The sequence below is a fragment of the Euphorbia lathyris genome, chromosome 8, assembly GCF_963576675.1.
Source record: "Euphorbia lathyris chromosome 8, ddEupLath1.1, whole genome shotgun sequence".
Lineage (NCBI taxonomy): Eukaryota > Viridiplantae > Streptophyta > Magnoliopsida > Malpighiales > Euphorbiaceae > Euphorbia > Euphorbia lathyris.
In genome coordinates this window covers 39,958,754-39,980,567 of record NC_088917.1, presented here as the reverse complement: position 1 = coordinate 39,980,567, position 21,814 = coordinate 39,958,754, and the positions used below count along the sequence as shown (strand labels likewise).

At 36.9% G+C, this 21,814-nt stretch overlaps 2 protein-coding genes across 2 annotated transcripts; one reads left to right on the top strand and one right to left on the bottom strand.

Moving 5' to 3' along the window:
• Positions 1 to 949: 949 nt before the first annotated feature.
• LOC136202275 (uncharacterized) lies at positions 950 to 2,886 on the top strand. Its single transcript, XM_065992792.1, has 2 exons — positions 950 to 2,300; positions 2,383 to 2,886. Exons 1-2 carry the CDS (start codon positions 1,677 to 1,679, stop codon positions 2,662 to 2,664), a joined length of 906 nt encoding a protein of 301 aa, XP_065848864.1. The 5' UTR covers positions 950 to 1,676; the 3' UTR covers positions 2,665 to 2,886.
• Positions 2,887 to 2,913: 27 nt separating this feature from the next.
• On the bottom strand, positions 2,914 to 15,881 carry LOC136202274 (nudix hydrolase 19, chloroplastic). The gene is made up of 6 exons (XM_065992791.1): positions 15,182 to 15,881; positions 11,318 to 11,458; positions 11,105 to 11,209; positions 10,853 to 10,952; positions 5,053 to 5,145; positions 2,914 to 3,389 (listed from the first exon to the last, which is right to left on the bottom strand). The coding sequence occupies exons 1-6, from the start codon at positions 15,785 to 15,787 to the stop codon at positions 3,094 to 3,096; spliced, it is 1,341 nt and encodes a 446-aa protein (XP_065848863.1). The 5' UTR covers positions 15,788 to 15,881; the 3' UTR covers positions 2,914 to 3,093.
• Between the last annotated feature and the right edge of the window lie 5,933 nt (positions 15,882 to 21,814).

The window sequence follows — 21,814 nt, the reverse complement described above, 5'->3', positions numbered from 1 at the left end:
GTCCAAACTCATCTCATGAATAGCTGGCACTCTTTTGAGCTCTCTCTATTGGAGATGCTCTAATGACTCACTTAAGCATCATGCAATGCAAATTAGACACATGTCTGCACAGTCCATAGCCACGCCTCCTCCAGATTATAATCCTCATAAATAAGGTAAATGAAGGGTTGATCAACCTTAAAAAGGTATTAATACTCTTGCTAGGGGCTTTTGATAACAACCCAATTTGATAAAGTTATTCTTAGATTTGGGCTTAAGGCCCATAAGTTGGCTCCTAGGAGAGCCGACCGAGTGCAGCCCTAGAAAGGAAAAAACTCGCCCAACGATGTAATGAAGGGAGAATCCAAAAAAAGATATATGCGTCCTCCTCGCTCAAAATATCAAAGGTTTTCCATACATAAAGGTTTGTTTTGGAAAGCATAGATGTTCCAATAACAGCTTGACACGTGTAAAGGTACTAACAAAAAATAGTTACAAAAAGGCTACATTACCTATATGTACAGAGAGCATGTGGTATGTCTAAAGCTGTGGTCTCTACTTTTTTACTTTATACTTTAGATTTGAGTATTGTATTGACTTGAGCATCGAAGTGCTTACGCATGTTAACCTACAGCTCCTTTGTTTTGCAAATTACTCAGAGATCAGAGGAATGATTGAGGTTATTTCATTCAAACTCGTTCTTAATTTCTGTTTTATATAACTCTTGGTTGTTGATTATGTCTCGTTAGTATTATTATCTACCCGTAACTATGGTGGATCAGGTGAATTAAGATCCGTCTTTATCTCTACATAACTACTACAATAAAATGGAGTAGAATATAAGAGATAGAGTTTAATCTATCTAACCAAATAAAAATAGAATGAAATTTTATCCTACTAGTCTGACAATAATTGGAATTTAGTTTTAATTGGGTGACTCATTTTCTCCTTATTCAAAATTGTTTTTAGTTTGTGATATTATGGTATGCACACTTTAAAATTTCTTATGTAAGAAATTTGTGGTACAAGAGAAGAGGCGTTGTGTATTTGTATGTATATGTAGTGTAAATAATTGAAAGATTGAAAGAAAATTGAAGGTTGGATAGAGTGATATTTTTGAAGAATCTTTTATCAATTTAGAGAAAAGCTGAAATTATAATTGGTTGAAGCCTTTTATGTTATGTTGTAATCATGCTTCAGATTTGGCAATATGCATCACCAATAATTCATTGATATATAGTTGGAGATAGTGATTAAATTGGTGCAAAGCAAAGCTAAATAATGGAGAGAATTTGTCTTGATATACTAATCAACTGCTTGAATTATTAATATATCTGATTAGTTTTGAACGGCTGACAAGCATCAAGCATGTGGATTCCCCCATACCTTCCATGATTAGACAGACAGACAGACATTAGAATGGAATGGGAGATTTCTGTCTTTACTTCCCTACATCGTCTTCCTTAGGGAGAGAGTTCAGAATCAGAATCAGAATGAATGAGGGCTCTTCCTTCTTTCTTTCTTTCTTTCTAGTACCTAAAAGCTAGTCTAGGCCCTTTCTTTTTCTTTAAGGAAAATACCACCTTATTTTAGCAAAATCTTGAATTAGTAGAATTTTGATTAGATGATTAAGTATGTTAGATTCTTAATTTGACATGTGAATTTTAAGAATATCACTTGTAAATAAGGAGGAAGGTATGTTTAAACAAGGAATGGGATTGCTAATTCATAAATCAAGTAATCCTCCACTTGGACTTGGTAATGTTGATAAGATGAGTAGAAGAAGAAGACTAAATGTAAAGTTGTCGTCAGTTAATGTTCAAATTGATGAGAGTAAAAACCAAAAAAAGTATAGAAAAACCAGTTCCTTGTTCAAACAGGAAAACACAATCGGTGTGATCGGAGGTGTGTCTGTTTTGTCTACTCTGATTTTCCTGGAAAAGCTTGTCTGGATGAGCTCAAGAGCTGGAAAAGAATCTGTTCCTTTTGTGGTATGCAGCGATCCTATGATAACCAGAGTGGCACCATCTCATACTCATCCTCATACTTGTTCTGAGATCATTGAGAATTTGCGGAGCAAAAGGACATTTCTGGAGCAGTCAGGCGCCGGTTGCATAGTTATGCCTTGCCATCTCTCCCACATTTGGCATCAGGAGATATCACAAGGATGCCTGTTGCCATTTTTCCATGTTGGAGAGTGTGTAGCTACTCAACTTAAGGAAGCAAAATTGAAGCCAATGGAAGCTGGAAGTGACGTCCGAATTGGATTACTTGAAGCCAATCCAAGTGGTCATTTTTATCAGGAAAAACTGCAGAATCAGGTACCTACAGTTTTTTCATTGTTTTGTTTTGTTTTGTTTTTGTTTATGTGAATGTGATTTGGTACTTAATTAAGTATTGTAGGGGTTTGAGGTTGTGTTACCAGACAATGGAACTAGGGATCACATTCTGATTCCTGCAACTGAAGCATTGAGAAGGCAGGACATGGAAGGAGCAAGAAATCTCGTACGAATTGCTATTCACATTCTTCTGATGAGAGCAGTCAACGTTGTGATTCTTGCTTCCGATGAATTTCAGAATCTTCTGCCCCATGATGATCCTCTCTTGAAAAAATGTATAGATCCCATGGATGCTCTCGCCACCTCAACCATAACATGGGCTACAACCAAACACCAACGCAATTGAATTAACTCAACATTCTATGCCAGCTTCCTCAGATTTCCCACTCAATCACTGCTACTGTACCTTATCACAGTTTTCTTTTTTCTTTTTCTTTTAATCTTATTTACATTAGACACATCTCTGCTGTCTTTTCGTGCTTCTACTTGTTCATTCCAATGGCTTGTCTCATGTTGTTTAAAATTCTACAATGCTAAATGTTATGGGTCATCATTTGTATTCAACAATTCGAGTGCATAGTTCCTTCTCAAAATCTGAAACAAGAATGTTATGCCTTCTCCTTTAATAAATGTTTCCTAATTCATATATTAACAAATAAATCACATAGCCATAAAGAATCTACTTGCACAATAGTAGGTAGCAAAGAAGATTTTGATTAGTTACACAACAGATAAATTCCCATGATTAAGAAATGAAAAAAGATGATCTGCAATGCTACAAATTGGAAAGTGAAGGGGTAGGTTGTTTGTGTTGGACTTGGACAGCATCTGCAATAGTAGAAGATTGATTAAGCCAGGAGGAGATCAAATGGTGAGCAATTGCAAAAGGGCCAGGGAAAAACATTGGAGCAAGTTCTCCACTTTCAACGTTGAAGTCTGCTGATAAATTTTGTCCTTTCTCTACTCCTCTGCACATTTGATCAACCTTGGCTGCTGCTGTTTTTTGTGCCTTCTCGTATTCTGCAACCTGCAATGCTTTTTGGACTTCCTTTCTGCTGTACCATCTAGCATCTGCAAATATCAAACTCTTATTAATTCATTTTCACAACTTAAACCTACCAGATAATTTTCCTGCTACTTAAAACCAAATCCACAAAATTTGGGTCCTGAAAAAAGATGTACATATTGCAATTCCCAATAGACTTTAATTAAAACAGCATATATAACAAGCTCCTTTGGACTAGACACCTAACACTTTCAGGTCAAGAAAAAGTTGGATGGCTATCCAATTTCAATTCCTCCCATAAGCTTTTCTTTTCTTTTCTATTCCTGGTAGAATCAAGTGAAGCAAATGAAATATTGCTTGATAAATACATGGGATTAATTATACACATGGTCCTCCAACTATAAAAAAAAAAAATGGAACAGAATTGCCATAACGCTTTAATTCTTATCGACAAACCTCTTGACGTTTGACTTTTTGTTTCTTCTGTTGTCTTTTTCACCTGAAATCAGCAAAGTCCATTTGCTGTAGATGCCACATTTGGGTCTCAAGTAACTACTTTTTTTACGAAGGTATTAGGGATGTAAGAAAAAAATATATATATTATTTTTTTCTCGCAAAGTTAAAAATAGTTGACATGGCACCCGCATGGCATCTCCGGGTCCGGCCATTGAGTTTATTGGTTTCAAGCCAAAAGGACAACAGTTGTGATGGCGAAGGGTTTGTTGTTAAAAAAATGAAGAGTTGTGGCAATTCCGAGGTTGTAATTAGCCTAAATACATGCTCCACTAGATCATATCTCATTCGCGATGAAAAGTAAATGCTCTTTACTTTTCTATCAATGTTGTTGTGTTTCATCTATTTTCCTATTTTACCATATTTATATCCAAGCTTCAGCCGATCCAAAGCTGATATGCAGCTCATGTAAAGGTGACTACATTTGGCTGGTCATTACCACTTCCTAGTTTGTTCTGTGAAGGCTCTAACAGAGATTATTTCATTGACTCCTATGCTAGAACATTATGCTCCAACCATCAAAATACAATCAATTTCTATTTTCTCATGGAAAAGAAAAACAGAAATAATTGGGAATAGGGGCTGAGTTCGGATCCTTGTTGGAAGTATGTGCACGAGATCAAGGCAAGGAATTCAAATGATGATGTTTGACATGTTATTAGGAGTTTATTATTAGACTAGAAGTTTTATTTTGTTTTAAGAATTTAGAAGTTAAACTAGTCAATTTGAGTTATAGTTTTATTTTCTGTGTTTTTCTAATTTGTTTGTCGTGCCTCGCCTTTCGCCTTTAAAAACTATGCTAATATGTATGAAAACCAAAAAGCGAGCACTGAACCTTAAAAATGAAAAACTAGGATCCAACAGACCATTGGGTTAATGGTGGAGCCACTGTTTCTTTCAGTAATTGAATTATTATTATTATTATTATTATTATTATTATTATTATTATTATTATTATTATTATTATTATTACGATTATTATTATATATCACATAGATATCTATAAAACTTTATAAGTATAATTTGCATAAAAATTCAATAAGCACTTAAAATAACATTAAATAGTATAAAAATAAATTAATTTCATAGTTCGAAATTTTAACTGCCAAGCTTTTTTGTAAGAACATGACTCATGACAGGTAAATCACATTTTCTATTAAACTATGCCAACAAAAGATCTAACTGTAAATAACAGATGTCTGCAATTTCAAATACCTTCCAACTCTGCCTTGTCTACATTTATCTCTAGTGATTTTGCATAGGCAAAGAAACCCGTCATCAGCTGGCATGGCATACCATTAGGTCCAACTAAAAAGAAAATACAGAACAAAATAGTCAGCAACGTAGAGAAATAAATAAAATTGATAAGCTACATGCATAGCATACTAATGCGAAAAGCCATCAGTTGCAAATTAATTATTTATCACAAAATCCAGACTGCATTTCGTAGTTCATTCTGCAGAAACACCATTACTTCCAGCCAACTCGATGTTGCAGGAAAATGTTTGTTTACTGTTTGCAGTTAGTATCCTACTTACCCTAACATCAGTCTGATGATTACTCTCTATGACTGTTATCAGACAAGGTTATTTGTGAGAATATATTCTTATTACTTAACTCAAAGTATTACAAGTATTTATATACAAACTAAGTAATTAATTCCCAACTACTTCCTTAAATGCCAACAACTACCTACATCTAACTATTGCTGTAACACTCCCCCTCAAGCTGGAGCATAGATATTTATCATGCCCAGCTTGCTACAAATATAATTGACTCGAGTTCCTGGTAAAGCCTTGGTGAACACATCTGCTAATTGACTTCCGGTTCTGACATGTGGAGTTGTGATTGTACCATCTTCCAACTTCTCTCGAGTAAAATGACAGTCAACTTCTATATGCTTTGTTCTTTCATTAAACACATAGTTATTTGCAATATAGATAGCTGCTTTATTATCACAATATAACTTCATTGGTTTTATCTGGTCAAACCCAATTTCTCCAAGTAGACGACGTAACCACACAAGTTCACACGTAGCCTGTGCCATAGCTCGGTATTCAGATTCTGCACTGGATCTAGAAACTACACTTTGTTTCTTACTCTGATCTCCAGCATAGTCTGCATCGGTGAAGCCTTCTGCGATGTGATGTCCATGATTTTGATATAACAAGCCTCGTCCAGGAGCTCCCTTTAGATACCTTAGGATATGGGTAACAGCATCCCAATGCGTTGTCCTAGGTGAGGACATGAATTGACTTACCACACTTACAGGAAATGAAATGTCAGGACGAGTAATTGTGAGATAATTTAGTTTGCCAACCAATCTCCTGTATTTCTCAGGTTCTTTGAGTAAGTCACCATCATCGGACTTCAACTTCACATTGGGCACCATTGGAGCATCACAAGTCTTTCCCTCAATTAGACCTGCATCTTTCAACATATCTAAACAACATTTTCTCTGATTTAAACAAATTCCTTTCCTACTGCGAGATACTTCTATTCCCAAGAAGTATTTCAAAGGACCAAGATCTTTTGTCTGGAAGCAAGTACCAAGGAACTCCTTCAACTTCTTAATCCGAGCAATAGCACTTCCTGTAATTATGATATCATCAACATACACAACCAGAAGAATGCATCCAGAACTAGAACTGAAGTAGAAAACAGAGGGATCATATGCACTTCTATGTAGACCGAATTCCATTACAGCGGCACTGAATTTACCAAACCATGCACGAGGAGATTGCTTCAAACCATACAGAGATTTCCTTAATCTGCACACCTTCCCAGACTCCCCCTGAGCAACAAAGCCAGGAGGTTGCTCCATATAAACCTCTTCATTCAGGTCACCATGCAAGAAAGCATTTTTAACGTCCAGTTGATGAAGCTCCCAATTGTAAGTGGCAGCTAAAGAAATGAACAGACGGACAGAAGTGAGTTTGGCAACAGGGGAGAAAGTATCGAAATAATCAATACCATAAGTCTGAGCATAGCCTTTAGCAACCAAGCGAGCCTTCATCCGAGCAACAATACCATCAGGATTCATCTTGACAGTCCAGATCCACCGAGCACCAATTTGCTTCCTATCTTTTGGTAAGTCCACCAGGTCCCAAGTGTGATTCTGTTCAAGTGCCTTCAGCTCTTCTTTCATTGCCTCTAGCCAATCAGGATGATCCATAGCCTCTGAAATGGATTTTGGAATTGCTATGGAATCTAAGGTAGCTACAAAACACTTGGAAGGGGGTGATAAGGCATTATAAGAGACAAAGGAGGAGATAGGGTAAGTGCAAGACCTTGTACCTTTTCGAAGGGCAATAGGAAGATCAAGACTGGGTTCAGATGAAGGTGGAGGATCTGGAGCCGAAACAGATGATGGTGGAGGATCATTGGTGTCTGGTTCTGGAGCAGGTGCCGTAACCGCATGCCGCACACGCCTAGAATAAACGTGACGAATTGGAGGACGAGGGACAACCTGTTCACTTATAGTATAGATCAAAAAATCATCATCAGTTGTATCAGCAGGAAAAGAGGGTGAAGGGGAAGATGGACAGAAGAAAGGTGTATTCTCAAAGAACGTGACATCGGCCGAAACAAGATAGCGCCCCAAAGATGGAGAGTAACAACGATACCCTTTCTGACTGCGAGAATATCCCAAAAAGACACATTTGAGAGATTTGGGGTCAAGTTTAGAGACTTGAGGACGAATATCGTGTACAAAACAAGTACACCCAAAAATACGAGGGGTAAGAGAAAATAAAGATTGAGAAGGAAACAGGATAGAGTATGAAATCTGACCCTGAAGAACAACGGAAGGCATACGGTTGATGAGGTAACAAGCAGTGGAAACAGCATCTGCCCAAAAAACTTTCGGGACTTGCATTTGGAACATGATAGCCCGGGTGACTTCAAGTAAATGGCGATTTTTCCTTTCAGCAACACCATTCTGTTGTGGTGTAACAACACATGACGTTTGATGAATAATACCATGCTGTAAAAGGTACGACTGAAAAGTACTAGATAAGTATTCTTTGGCATTGTCACTTCTCAGTGTACAGATATTTTTGTTAAATTGAGTTTTAATCTCAGCATGAAAAGCACAAAAAACAGTAAATAAATCGGAACGATACTTCAAAGGATAAAGCCATGTAACTCGAGAAAAATCATCCACAAAGGTCACAAAATAACGATAACCAAGTTTAGAAACAATAGGACAAGGACCCCACACATCAGTGTGAACTAAATCAAAAACAGACTCAACACGTTTATTTATTCGAGGAGAATATGAGACTCGATGATGTTTAGCAAACTGACATGCTTCACACTCCAAAGTAGAGTTCCTCGGGAGACTCGGACACATTTTCTGCAAGACAGGAAGAGATGGATGACCAAACTGATAATGAAGTTGCAACAGAGACGAGCTAGTACAGGCAATTGGTCTTGGCACCGCTTCAGTGGAGTCAAGAACATACAAACCATTCACCAGTTTCCCTCTACCAATATTCTGTTTCGTCCCAAGATCCTGAAAAAGGCAATAATTTGGAAAGAAAACAACACAGCAATTAAGGGTTTTGGTGAGTTGACTAACAGATAACAGATTAAAAGGGAATTGAGAAAGACATAAAACAGAGGATAATGAGATTTTAGAGGTAGGATGAGCTGTTCCAAGACCATTTACAGAAGCGGTGGCTCCATTAGCTAAAGTAACTGATGGCAGATTAGCATTAGTATCAAAAGAAGAAAGAATACCTGTGTTACCAGTCATGTGATCGGTAGCACCAGAATCAATAACCCAACTACGGGATGAGGTGGAGAGACAAGCAGCCCGATTACATGTATCAGCCAAAGCAGTAGCAGCAGACTGGGAGTCACCATGATCAAGAGACAGCTGCTGAAGTCGAGCGTATTCATCAACAGAAATAGTGACAGTAGGAGTAGAAGACGAAGATTGAGGGGACGGTAGGATACCATCACCAGCAGCAATGTGGGCAAACTTCCGATGGTTACTTTTCTGAGGCCGACCATGTAGCTTCCAACAGTTCTTCTTAATATGTCCTTCTTTACCGCAATGATGGCATATCTGAGAGTTTTGAGAGATACGGTGACTAGTGGAATTCTGAGGGCCACTTTGAGCTCCATGCGTCGCATTGCTCACCAGAGCCATTGTCTCTTGAGACACCACATCAGACGTCTTTTCAATATCTTTACACACGGGAAGAAGTCGGCCATAGAGGTCAGCGAAGGAGGGAAGTGTCCCACTGGTCAATATCTGGTTGCGTGCTATCTCAAATTCAGGACCAAGACCTTCCAGAAATCCAAGAACAAATATACGATCATCATCCTCTTGCATCTTCTTAACATCCGCTATCATAGGAAATCGAGTTCGCTTCTCCTCACATATCTGCTTACATTCATTATAATACTGAAAGAAGGTGCGACCCTTTCTCTGAGGACGATAATATGAAGACAGCAAGTTATGAATATGAGTCAAGTCTTGTTTACTTGCATACATAGACTCTAAGTATTCCCACATTTCTTTGACAGTATCACAATGAGTCACAATATCATCAATAGTGGAGTCTAAAGTATTCTGAATCAGATTAAAAAGCTTATAGTCTACCATCATCCATTTCTTTCTACTTCCCTGCTCATCTCTAGGTGGAGGATTATTACTCAAATGATCCCCCAAATCAACACTATTAATGTACCGAGTAATAGTACGTTTCCACTGAGTATAATCCTTAACCCCAGTCAATTTTCTATCCGTAATTCGAGTGGTACCAACAGTAATTTCAGTCATGACTTTCTTATCATTTTCCTCAGCCATTGTCAATCCAAGCAAATGACAATTAACACAAAATTTCAATGAACAGTAAATGCACTACTGTTATTTTAACAAAAAACCAAGATAAAGATAAAATAGACCAAAGAGGGTCAGAATATTGTCAACCTCAATTGAAGAAACAAACCAGATCAGAAATATGCGTCTAACCGAACACAAGCTGGAGTTACCACAAAGGAGGAGGCTGACCGGAATTATCACCAGGAGAATCCGACCACACAGACAGGCCGGAAATGCAGAGACGAGACCGGCAGAAGAAGAACGGCGCCGAACGGACCATGCACGCGCTCTCACGCGCCGGCGAGTGGGGTGGCGCGTCGGAGTAGGCGGTGGCGCGTGGGGCCAACGCGCGGCGTTTCAGGCGACCGGAGATATACGACCTGACAGATCGGCGGCCGGGGAGACTGTTGGAGGGGGCGGTGAGATAAACGGAGGTGTTGAAAGTTTCGACCTTCAACCCTAGCCACCGTTAAGCCGTTCTCAGAAACACAACCGAGAACAAATTTACCAAGCCAAACTGTTTGGCTCTGATACCATGTTATCTGACAAGGTTATTTGTGAGAATATATTCTTATTACTTAACTCAAAGTGTTACAAGTATTTATATACAAACTAAGTAATTAATTCCCAACTACTTCCTTAAATGCCAACAACTACCTACATCTAACTATTGCTGTAACAATGACGATAGAGGATAATCAACCCATATACTTGATATGATAAGTGACAAGATAACAAGAAGCAGAATTATAAATGAAAAAACATTTTGGCCAACTGCCAAATAAATAAGGAGTGAATTCAGAGAAAAGAGCATCTGTATAGCTAAATGGTAAACTGCACTGAAGATCATTGCTAAATATTTCCATGATGCAAATGCAACAAGAATAGAAGTTGATAATTGAAACAACCACGAATAGCAATTGGATCTGAAAAATGATGGCTCTATAGAATATGATCCATGAAAACAGCAGCTGCTTGAGACAAGGTTTGCATAGACAAATTAAATAATCATGTGAAAGTAATTATCTTGTTATTGTTCCAGAAAGGTAATACAAAAAAACTCAGCTTCTTTAGATTCATCCAAATTCACCACTAGACACCAACATTGAAACAAAATATGGACACAAACAATCATAAAGACATTGACATTTGACACATAGAAGATAGGTATAATTATACCAGGCCATGGCTGAGAACTATGATATACGACATCCCCCACTTCAATACCAGCCTCTTCCCAAGTTTCTCTCCTTACTGCCTCTTCTAAACTTTCTCCTGGCTAAGAAAATAGAAATATTTTAAAACAAAAACTATGCACACAAGAGATAAAATACCCAATATGAAATGACAGTCTTGTACACAAATTAAGTGCTAAATATTTAAAGGATGTCCCAAACTTCATCTAAATAAGAAGTTGGACTAGACCCGTACCTCTATGAAACCAGCTAAGCAACTCCACATTCGAGGTACAAATCGTGATTGTCTGCTTAGAAGGACTCGGTCATTTTCTCCATCAATAACCAACATAATTACAACCTGGATTAACAGAACAAGGGATCAAGAAATCACAATGTCAAGTAATTCATACACCATCAAAGAAATTTCAAACTACAGCAGAAGCAAGAGGCATAAACATCACTTTACTGGATCAACACGAGGATAAAGTCTCTTCTTGCATAACTGATTTGAGCATTGTTTGCGTCTCCCAGATTCCATGGGGACTGTTTTTTCACCACAGTGTCCACAAAAGTGCGATATGTTATGCCACTCCAGCAATGCCCTGGCCTGAGCAGTGTGAAAACCATTTGAAATATATATCATAAAAGACAAAGATGCAATAAAATGTTCATGACATATGGCATAACACACTAGGAGTATGCCTATGGCAAGATGCAATCAATTGAACTTTTACTAATGAAAGAATGATGGATTACCATGAGGAAGAAAAAAATAATGCCACCAACAGTTAACTGCCCACATGGAAATCCATGAAGCAGGGATGATGAAAAGAAAATTGCATTGGGAGAGATCTTAAAGCATTTTAGAGAAATTCTACAGTGGGCCAGGACACCACATCTACAACTGGTCCTTACCAATAATTTTGTGACACCTAATGAACTAAATAAATACACATCAGATAACTCCTTTTTTATTTGATTTTTGTGTTATCCTCCTTCCCTTGTCCAACCCACTTGCTGCCAACAGCCCTTCAATGCACTTTGCTGCATCCAATTTCCAGTTACTGTGTTTTCCTCCATTAAACACAGCAATTTCCGATTTCTGCATCCAACTGGTCCTTGGCCTGTAGTGGAATTGATCAAGATGATCTCAAACTTCTGTTTCTTCGTTCCAACCAACCTGAATAAATTCATTGCAATAACTGCAGCAGCTACTATCGCTATTCTATGGCTGCTCTCTACGGTTGTACCCAACCCTGCATAGAATATGGGAAATGTGCTGCCAAATATGACATTCTTGAACAAGAAATCAAGGGACTGGACACAGCAATCAGAAATCGGACTGCCATCGGAAATCATTCTCAGAGCAAGTTAATATGAAGGGGGTGCTGGCATAATTGGGCAAGGGATGGAGGAAAAAACAAAAATCAAAATAAAAAAATGAGAAATCTAAAGTGTATTTAGTTAATTAGGTATCAAAAAACTATTGGTAAAGACAGGTTGTTGATGTGGTGGTCCTGGTCCATTGTAGAATTTCTCATTTTAAGGGGAGAAAAAATGTGAAAAACTGGGACAATAACATCGAACTAACTTGACCAAGACAGCAGGTTATAAGGTCTTCAAAATACAGGCAAGCAAATGGCCATAAGAAGCATTAAATAACTCGGAAAGAAAATTCTGCTGAAAAAAAAATGATGCATTTGATGCCATTGTCTGGTTATGAATGAGCCTCAAATTTGCCTTAAAGGCAAAGTAAATATACAATATTAAGACAAAAGAAGGAAAATGTGTTTAACTGTGATAATCATCTTCCCAAAGGAACTCCAGAGGTAAAACTCTAAATACAATCAATATGGACGGATGCATTATATAATTATTCATGTGCTAAATTTGGTTTGATTATATTCTATTCCGATGAGTATAAAGGTATTTTTCATCCCATTTACACTTTTTGCTATAGATTTGGTAATTGGATAATAGGTGCAAAAGTAGGAATCAAATTGGAGTTGAAGACCAAAAGTAAAAAGTTGTTGAAAGTCAAAAGAAAATAGGGGCCTGTTGATGAACCTGTAGGTGCACCTCAATTGGCACCTGTCCAAATACATATCTTTGAAAATTGCAGAGAGTACCAGATATGGAAAACCTACACTCAACTGGCTCAAACATAGCCCATAAACAAGAGCTTGTCCCATTTCTAGATTTGAAAAAAAAAATGACTTCTCTCTTCTTCTTTTTTCTTCATTTGGTTTTTAGGTCTATTTAAAGGTGTAAAATGTTAATTAGGATTTTATTATCAAGGAGAAATATCAAAATAAGGAGCTTGATTTGTGCATCTGTAGCTACCTCTGTTCGTCAATTTATGGGGTTTGATCTAAGAATTCTTGTATCTTTTTGCTTAAAAATAGAATTCCATAGTTTATAATCTAAATAAAACTTGTTAGGTTATTTCTTAATTGTGATTATTGACATCTTTGATTTCAGAATTCATAATAGTTATTAATAGAATAAGTAGCAAGTGGGGCTTGGTTGATTACAATCCAAGTTCTCTTAGGAACTCATAAGAAACAAAAGAGCAAATCGAAAAATTCCCTATTTGAACTGTCGTTTGGTTCAAACAAACATCTTCATGTGTTTTCATGATATTCCTATACTAGAAAATGACTGCTTATGATATAAATTCATTAAGACACTTGCTTTTAATGATTTAATTGGGGAAGATTACGGTTTAGTTCACGTATTGTTAAAAAAAATTGCATTATACTTGAAGAAATAGAGATCTTTAGATGTCTATGATCAACTAATAGAGAATGGCCTAGCCCATTATTAGGAAGGTTCTGGAAGGGTGAATTGTATAGGACAAGGATAGTTATGGTATAAGTCATTAGTATATAAGTTAGGTTAGAGAAGGGAAAGGGAGATTAGGTTTTCGAGTTGTTGTTTGGCTGTTACTTAGTAGAGAGGGAGGTTTCTCCCGTGGGAATTAGAGGGTTAAACTCTATCCATTCTATCTTTGTTCTTAGTTTCCTTCTTTATATAACAATATAGCAGTATTTCTCTTTTACATTGTCATCTGTGTTTTGAGTTTCTAACATCAGTGATTGCCAACTCCTCAATTGAGCTCTTCACATATTGCTTCTCCTCTCCTTACTAATTTTTTTTGCTTCAATTGTTTCTCAATTTTCTTACACAGTTTGAGTTATAAATAAACACCCCAATTTTATTTTGCTTACTGATTTCAGCTAATTTGTCGGTGGCGGAGATGCGTATGTTGAGATGGATGTGTGGTCATACGAGAAAGGATCGGGTGAGTAATGAAATAATTAGGACAAAAGTAGGGGTCACATCTATTGAGAATAAAATGAGAGAAAACCGACTAAGGTGGTTTGGCCATGTGAGACGTAGAGCGCTTGATGCGCCGGTTAGGAGAACCGAAGAGTGGTAAAGGGATGTAGTGGTGAGAGGTAGGGGAAGACCTAAGCAAACTTGGAGGAGGGTGATCGAGAGTGATATGAGTTCACTGGGAATTGAGGAAAATATGGTAGTGGATAGGACGGAGTGGAGGGAGTGAATTTGTGTTGCTGACACGACTTGATTTCACGGTTTTATATGATGGTTCATGTTAGCCGACCCCGAATCATTTCGGGACTAAGGCTTTGTTGTTGTTGTTGTTGTACTGATTTCGGCTAATTACTTAAATAACTAAAGTTTGTGACAATTCAACTTCAACCTGGTTGATAAGTAACATTCCAAGCTAAGTTAACTAATTTGATAGTCAAGTGTGAAAATTAGTAATTACATTTCGGAGGCTTCAACAACCTCTCAGAAACCAACATAAACAACAAAAAACCAAGCTTTTCACATATTGAATAATGCAACTACAAAATTTCAATGTAGAAATAGAATAGAAAAGGAACTTGGACATGTTAATTATCAATTTGCCTTACTACTTGGGAGTTCTTGCTTTTATAGTTAAACCCATTAAACAATCTAGAATTGATCCCCAAAAGGCGATAATTGAGCTGAACCAGTAAAAGAACCCCAGATAGTTAGACATATAATTTTAAATGGTAGCCACAGACGAAATGCTCACACTTAATTCTAACTTGTGTTTTGCTAAATGAACAACCAATCACAAACATAAAAAAAAAAATATGCACATTGAACTTCGATTAAAAGCAAGCTAGAAGAAAAGATTGGTCAAAATTCATTTTCATTAAAGCTCAATCAACCTAATAAAATGGCGGCTTAATTAATCCAAAAGGAATAGCAATAGAAAACAAGAAGAAACCAAATGAATTTTGATTGTCGGGTAATGAAGAAAATGACGTACATGACCAGCAATAGCCAGATCAGCCATGGCGCTTTCGTCAGTCCAATCTGTAGCCACCATTAGCGTCCTTAGCTCAATAAAACAAAATTGCTTGGTACCAAATTCTGTAACCAAAGAGCCCTCGTCAGACACGTCAACAGCCCAAAAAAGCTCATCCTCTTGAGACCTGGAACCCAGAAAAACCAAGTTGTCTCCATTCAACTCAACCCCCGAGTTAGCAAACAAAAGTTTAGAATCAGACAAAGTGATCCAACCAAGGTGCCAATTAGGGACGGAATCAGCATCAGCATCAGCAGCGAAAGAGACGAGTGGCCTACCCTTTCTAAAAGGTAAGACCTTGAAATTGACAGAAGAATGGAGGGAATTGTCTAAAAGATGAGATTTGAGAGTGTCGAGGGCTAAGGCGGGAGAGAGAGGATGAGAGGAATTGAGGGTTTTGGGAAGAAGAGGGTTGCCTGCAAAGGCATGGGTCTGTAAGTGAATAGACATGGTGGAGGAAGTGGCAGTGAAATATGGGAAAGCTGTGGAAATTGCAATGGTTGTTTTAAGAGAGAGTCTTTTGGAGAAAGAAGAGAGGAGAGCAGTTGTAGGAGATGAAAAGAGCATTCTCTCTTTGGTTCCATTGCTTGGCTTGGGTTGGCCTTCTCTTTCATCGTCAAGTCAAGAGAGAGAGGCAGGTGACTCGCTGGTTAATCAACCACACCTGTCCTCGTCCAATTCTTCTCAATGCTGCTTTTTTTATATATATAAATATTATAAAATATTGATTTTATTTAAATTAAATTTTATTATTTTATTTTATATTTTTTTAAAATATTATAATATATTAAATTTAGTTGGATTAGATAATTTTAATTATTAAATTGAATTAATTTCAAATAATTATAAAATGTAGATAGTTTGTTGCTTATTTAATATTATAGTGTTGAGACATTTCAAATACTTTTAGCTACTATCATATAATGAATATTTTTATTTATATTAAGCTTGTTAATCATACTACCGTTTGAAACCAATAACCATAAAAAGAAGACATGATCGTTATAAGCCAGATCACTTGAATGACAACCGAAAAGAATGTGAAGAGTAATAACCGAAGTAGAAAAAAAATAAAAAATTGTAAAGAAACGCAAAAGGAAACTATGAGCAATTGTGTAAAGAACAAACATTAACAAAATATATGTTTTTGAAAAATATATAAATTTGAAATTAATAATTATAGACTTTTGAAATGTTAATGTATTTCTTAAATAATAGTTTAGTTTTATGATATAATTCAATTATTTGAGGTTTGAATTAATTACAAACAATATAAAAAAATATCCATAATATTCGATCATTAATAAATAGGACTTCCTAGACTTCCTAGTCAAAATTGTAATCTAAACAAACATCAAAATAAATTGGAAAACCCATCATCTTTAACATCATTATCTACCCAAAGTAGATAGTCTTAATTCTAGTAACTAAAACAACAATTTTTTATAATACTATGAATTGGAATTGAAGTTGAAATTGAGGCAAAAAAAAAAAATGACGCTGTAACCAAAAAGACATGTCTAAATATGTCTCATGCTGAATCTTAAAAGACAATTTGAATCAACTTCAACTCAACATCAGTCTCTATAATCATAATAAATTCCAACGAACTCCAAAGTGATACTAGAATATCTTTGTGCAAAGTTTGTCAATGATAAGGTGCATAAAAAGAAGCCAAACCCAACATATCAACATAAAAAAGAATTGACACACATAATATGGAGAAAACACTCTCATAACCTTTACAAATAACCAACATAATTAAGAGTCTTCTAAAAACATCCAAAACCGTAGAACAAAAACAAAAAAAAAACATGGCTAATATTTAACATCATATCCAAAAATGTCACCACTACGCCATCCACGATGCTCACAATGTTGAAATGATAGAGCAATCAAATAACAAATGAATCTAAGAGCAAATAACATAAAGATGTAACAAAGTACAAAAGGAATCAATATTGATTACTAACTTTAGGATATCAAGAGAAATCTTCGACTATTGTCATCAAAAGAATTTCTGCTTCAACGATGAAACAATCATCAACAATATATCTCAAATTGGTTGAAGAATCAGAGAACAATACATTAGCTGCATATATCATATAATTTAAAATCAAAAGTTACAAAAAAACGCAAAAATAAAACAAACCAAAAAGGAAAAAATACAAAAAAAAATGAGAGATCGGTTTTTCCAGTGCCTGGTTGTAAAAAAATCATAATATATATCATACATAAGTAACTTTTTCTTCATAGTATTCTTGTTGAAATATGCCTCATGAGCTGTAAATTAGATTGTGCTGAGTTGGCATGATCACAAGGCTACAGATATTCTTTTGAATTACAACAGTCTGTTTAAAATATATCTTCTGATTCTTTAGTTGTTATTGTTGAAACACCTTTCCACAAGATTTTGATTTGACAAAATCATCCATGATTAAGAGGCAATTAAATTTAAATGCTTTGATTTAATAGTACTAATGTGTTTGTTCAATATTGAGTGCAAAAATATATATAAAGTTAAACAGGACAAAAGTCAGCATAAGCCAAGCTGAGTGGAATGGAACTCAGCATGAAAGAATAGAAGCTGAGTGGAGTAGAACTCAGTCTCAGAAGTCTTCTTCAAAGTTGCCAGAACGAAGCTAACTAAATTAGAAGACTCCTTCATAATTATATAAACAGAACGGAGCTGACTAAGAAGGAACTCAGCATGGAAGTTGAACATTCGAAGATAACAAATGAAGCTGAGTGACAGTCAGGACAGCATGAAGGATCCGCTCACTAAAGGACAAAGTCTGCCAATCTTCTACACCAATAATTGAAGCCTCGAAAATACACAGAAGACTAATTCCAAGAAACATGGGTCAATGGATTATTGGTAAAAGACAACTGGCACAAAAAGACAAGTCTGATGCAAGAAGACAAAACCTGACGCCTGAAGAAAACAGAGGAAGGGAATGGCGGAACAGTCTGAAGCTGACCAGAAGATGTTCCCTAAAAGAGCCGTTTTGGTGTTAACGGCTAAAACAATTCAAATGATCCATCTGCAGATCTCCATCTATAAAAGGACAATCAAGAACCTTGGATCATTGCCGAAGTATCAAAAGAAAAATACAAGAGAGAAAATCTTCAAAGCACTCAAATACAAAAAGATCTTACACCAAATCTTCTATTCTCTGTGTAAATGCTATAGTGATTCTGTGTAATCTTCTAAAGTGTTCTTTACTGAAAAGAGAACAAGTGTTTTATCAATTGTTATATTGAGAGTGTATGCTGAGTGCTTGGTTGTAAGCATTCAGTGGTAGAAAAATCTAAGTGCTGGGTTGTAGTACTTAGTAGGAGCTGAGTAGACGAATAGAGGACGTACTCTTGCATACTCACTGCCTTGTAAAGGGTTTGTGCTCTACCTTGAAAGAGCTCAGTATTGGATTGAAAAATCCCAGGAGGAACTGGGGACTGGACGTAGGCAGAGAGGCCGAATCAGGATAAGTCGTGCTGAGTAACTTCTAAACTCTTTCTCTCAATATATATATATATATGTGCATGTGTTGCTTGTGAAATTTACTCAGCTTATAAATTGTTAAAACTGAAACTGAGTAAATCTGAGTGCTGAGTTGGAAGCTGACCTTTCAAGTGTCAATTCCCAACTCTCAAGTCAAGCAGTCTTAGTCAGCATAGAACTAAAACTGTCTGACTAATCAATCGGCCGTGCTGACCAACACGCTGAGTTATCAAACTCTTAAAATAATATTAAGTCAGCATAATTAAAAGCGAAAAAGTTACATTAGTTCCTATCCCCTCCTTGGAACTAATTACTAGGGACCAACAAGTGGTATCAGAGCTAAAAGCTCACTACTCAAAGATCTAACAATCTTGAGCTGATCCCGATAAATGGCTGAAAACAGCACTCGTTTCCTTCCAGGGAACCAAACAACACAGATACTCCTTGAGGGATTATCAATCAGTCGGCCTCCCCTATTCTTTGGATCTAATTATACATTCTGGAAGAATAGGATGAAGAACTTTATTCAAGCCACAAACATGAGTGCATGGCTTGCAATAGTTCAAGGTCCACATATACCTTACAAAACTGTTGATAATGAGAAAGTTGTCAAGAGTGAAACTGAGTGGACAGAAGATGACCTCAGAAAATTGCAAAATAATGCTTCGGCTATCAATATGCTTCACTGTGCTCTAGATGCTGCAGAATACAATAAGATTTCAGGTTGTGAGTCAGCACAGGAGATCTGGAAGAAGCTGGAAGTGACTTATGAAGGCACCAGCAAGGTCAAGGAATCCAAAGTGAACCAACACATGCGATTGTATGAGCTGTTCGAGATGACTGACAATGAGGACATCTCAGCAATGAATGCCAGGTTCACCAACATAATAAATGAGCTTAAAAGACTCGGTAAGAATTTCACTGAAGAAGAACAAGTGAAGAAGATCTTACGAAGTCTTCCCAAAAGCTGGTAAGCTAAGAAGACAGTTGTAGAGGAAGCTAAGGACCTAACCACATACAAATATGATGAGCTGATCGGTTCCTTGCTGACCCATGAAATTTCCATGAAAAATTTTGAAGCTAAGGAGAAAACCGAAGATAAGAAGCAGAAATCATTAGTGATGAAAGCTGACTCCACTGAAGCTGAGTCAACTGATGATGAAGAAATGGCCATGTTTACTAGAAAAATGAAGAAGCTGTTCAAAAGAAATGACAGAAACGGCAAAAGGTCATTCAGAAGAAGTGACAAATACAAAGCTGAGTCGAGTGACAAATACAAGAAGGACAGCTCCAAGTCCGTCACATGTGTTGAGTGCCATCAAACTGGGCACATCAAGTCAAGCTGTCCCAACCTTAAGAAGGAGAAGAAGGGAAGCAAAAAGGCTATGGTAGCAACATGGAGCGATAGTGATGAGTCAACCTCATCTGAAGCTGATATAAATGAAACAGCCAACATATGCTTCATGGCTGACGATGCTGACCATTCTCAATCTGAGCATAATGACCTCTCTGATGAAACTGACCAGGAAGTACACACTAATGAGGTAACACCCTTACTTTTGTTTAGAAATGAGATGGTAAATGCCCTGAGTGATTTATATAAGATAACTAAAAATTGCAATAACAAAATAAAATCACTCAGCAGGCGACGTGACGAGATTGAAGAGGTCAAGCTGAGTGACCTCCGATATCTCCTCCAGGACAACTCAGATTTACATACCAACATGCAAATCTTGCATAAGTTTGTCACGGAGGTTCAATCTGAGTCAAAGAAACTTAGAAAGGATGTCACAACCTTGCAGAGTCAAGTGAAAGGCTCAAGTAGAAATAAACCCCATGTTGAGTACGCAAGTACTAGTCAGCATAAGCAATTCACTCAATGTGAGTGTTGTGGAAAAAGGGGGCACACAAAAGATGTGTGTTGGCATAACAAGCGGATTGTCTAATGTGACTTCTGCGGAAGAAAAGGGCATTCCACAAAAGTATGCTGGCACGCCCAACACAACAATGCTGACCATACTCAATACAACCCTCAAAGGGTACCTTCTTGTGACTTCTGTGGTAAGTCTGGCCACACTATAAAAGTATGTCGTCACAAGTTGAAATATGACTTTGCACCTGTTTATGCTAACAAGAAAGGACCCAAAAAGAATTGGGTACCTAAAAACGAATAGTTTAAAATGCAGGTCAGCTTGACATGCGTGGAGAAATCAAAACTTTGGTATATAGACAGCGCATGCTCAAGACACGTGACATGTGATGAAACTCAGTTCATCACACTAGAGCTTAAACGATGAGGTAGTGTAAGCTTTGGAGACAACAAGAAGGGCAAGATAGTTGGCTCGGGAACTATCGGAGGTAACCCTAAAATTGAGTCAGTCTCCTTAGTTAAGGGTCTCAAATATAATCTTCTAAGTGTAGCTCAGCTTTGCAAGAGTGGAAGAAAGGTTGTATTTGATGATACTCAATGTCAAATACTCGAGGGAAAAACAAACGATTTGATTTTAACAACCCCTCGTGTAGAAAATGTTTATATGTTGAGTCTAGAAAAACAATTTTCAAATAATATATGCTTAGTATCTAAAGAGGACAACTCCTGGCTATGGCATAGGAGACTTAGGCATGTCAGCATGGACCTCCTTGCCAAACTAGCTAGAAAGCAATTAGTTGAGGGATTACCCAAATTAAAGTATGAAAAAGATCAACTTTGTAATGCTTGTCAGCAAGGTAAACAAACCAAAAAATCTTTTCATAGCAAAAAGGTTGTCTCAACCAAAAGACCATTGGAATTACTACATTTGGATCTTTTCGGACCTATCCAGTCACTCAGCATGGGAGGTAAGAAATTTCTCTTAGTTATTGTAGATGATTTCTCTAGGTATACTTGGGTCATCTTGCTGAGCAGCAAAGATGAGACATTTGAGATGTTTACTACATTAGTGAAAAAGCTTGAAAATGACAATGACCTAAGAGTAGCTCACATTAGAAGTGATAATGGTGGAGAATTCAAAAACCAATTATTTGATGAATTCTGTGAAACTAATGGTATTGACCACAATTTCTCTGCCCCTAGAACTCCTCAACAGAATGGA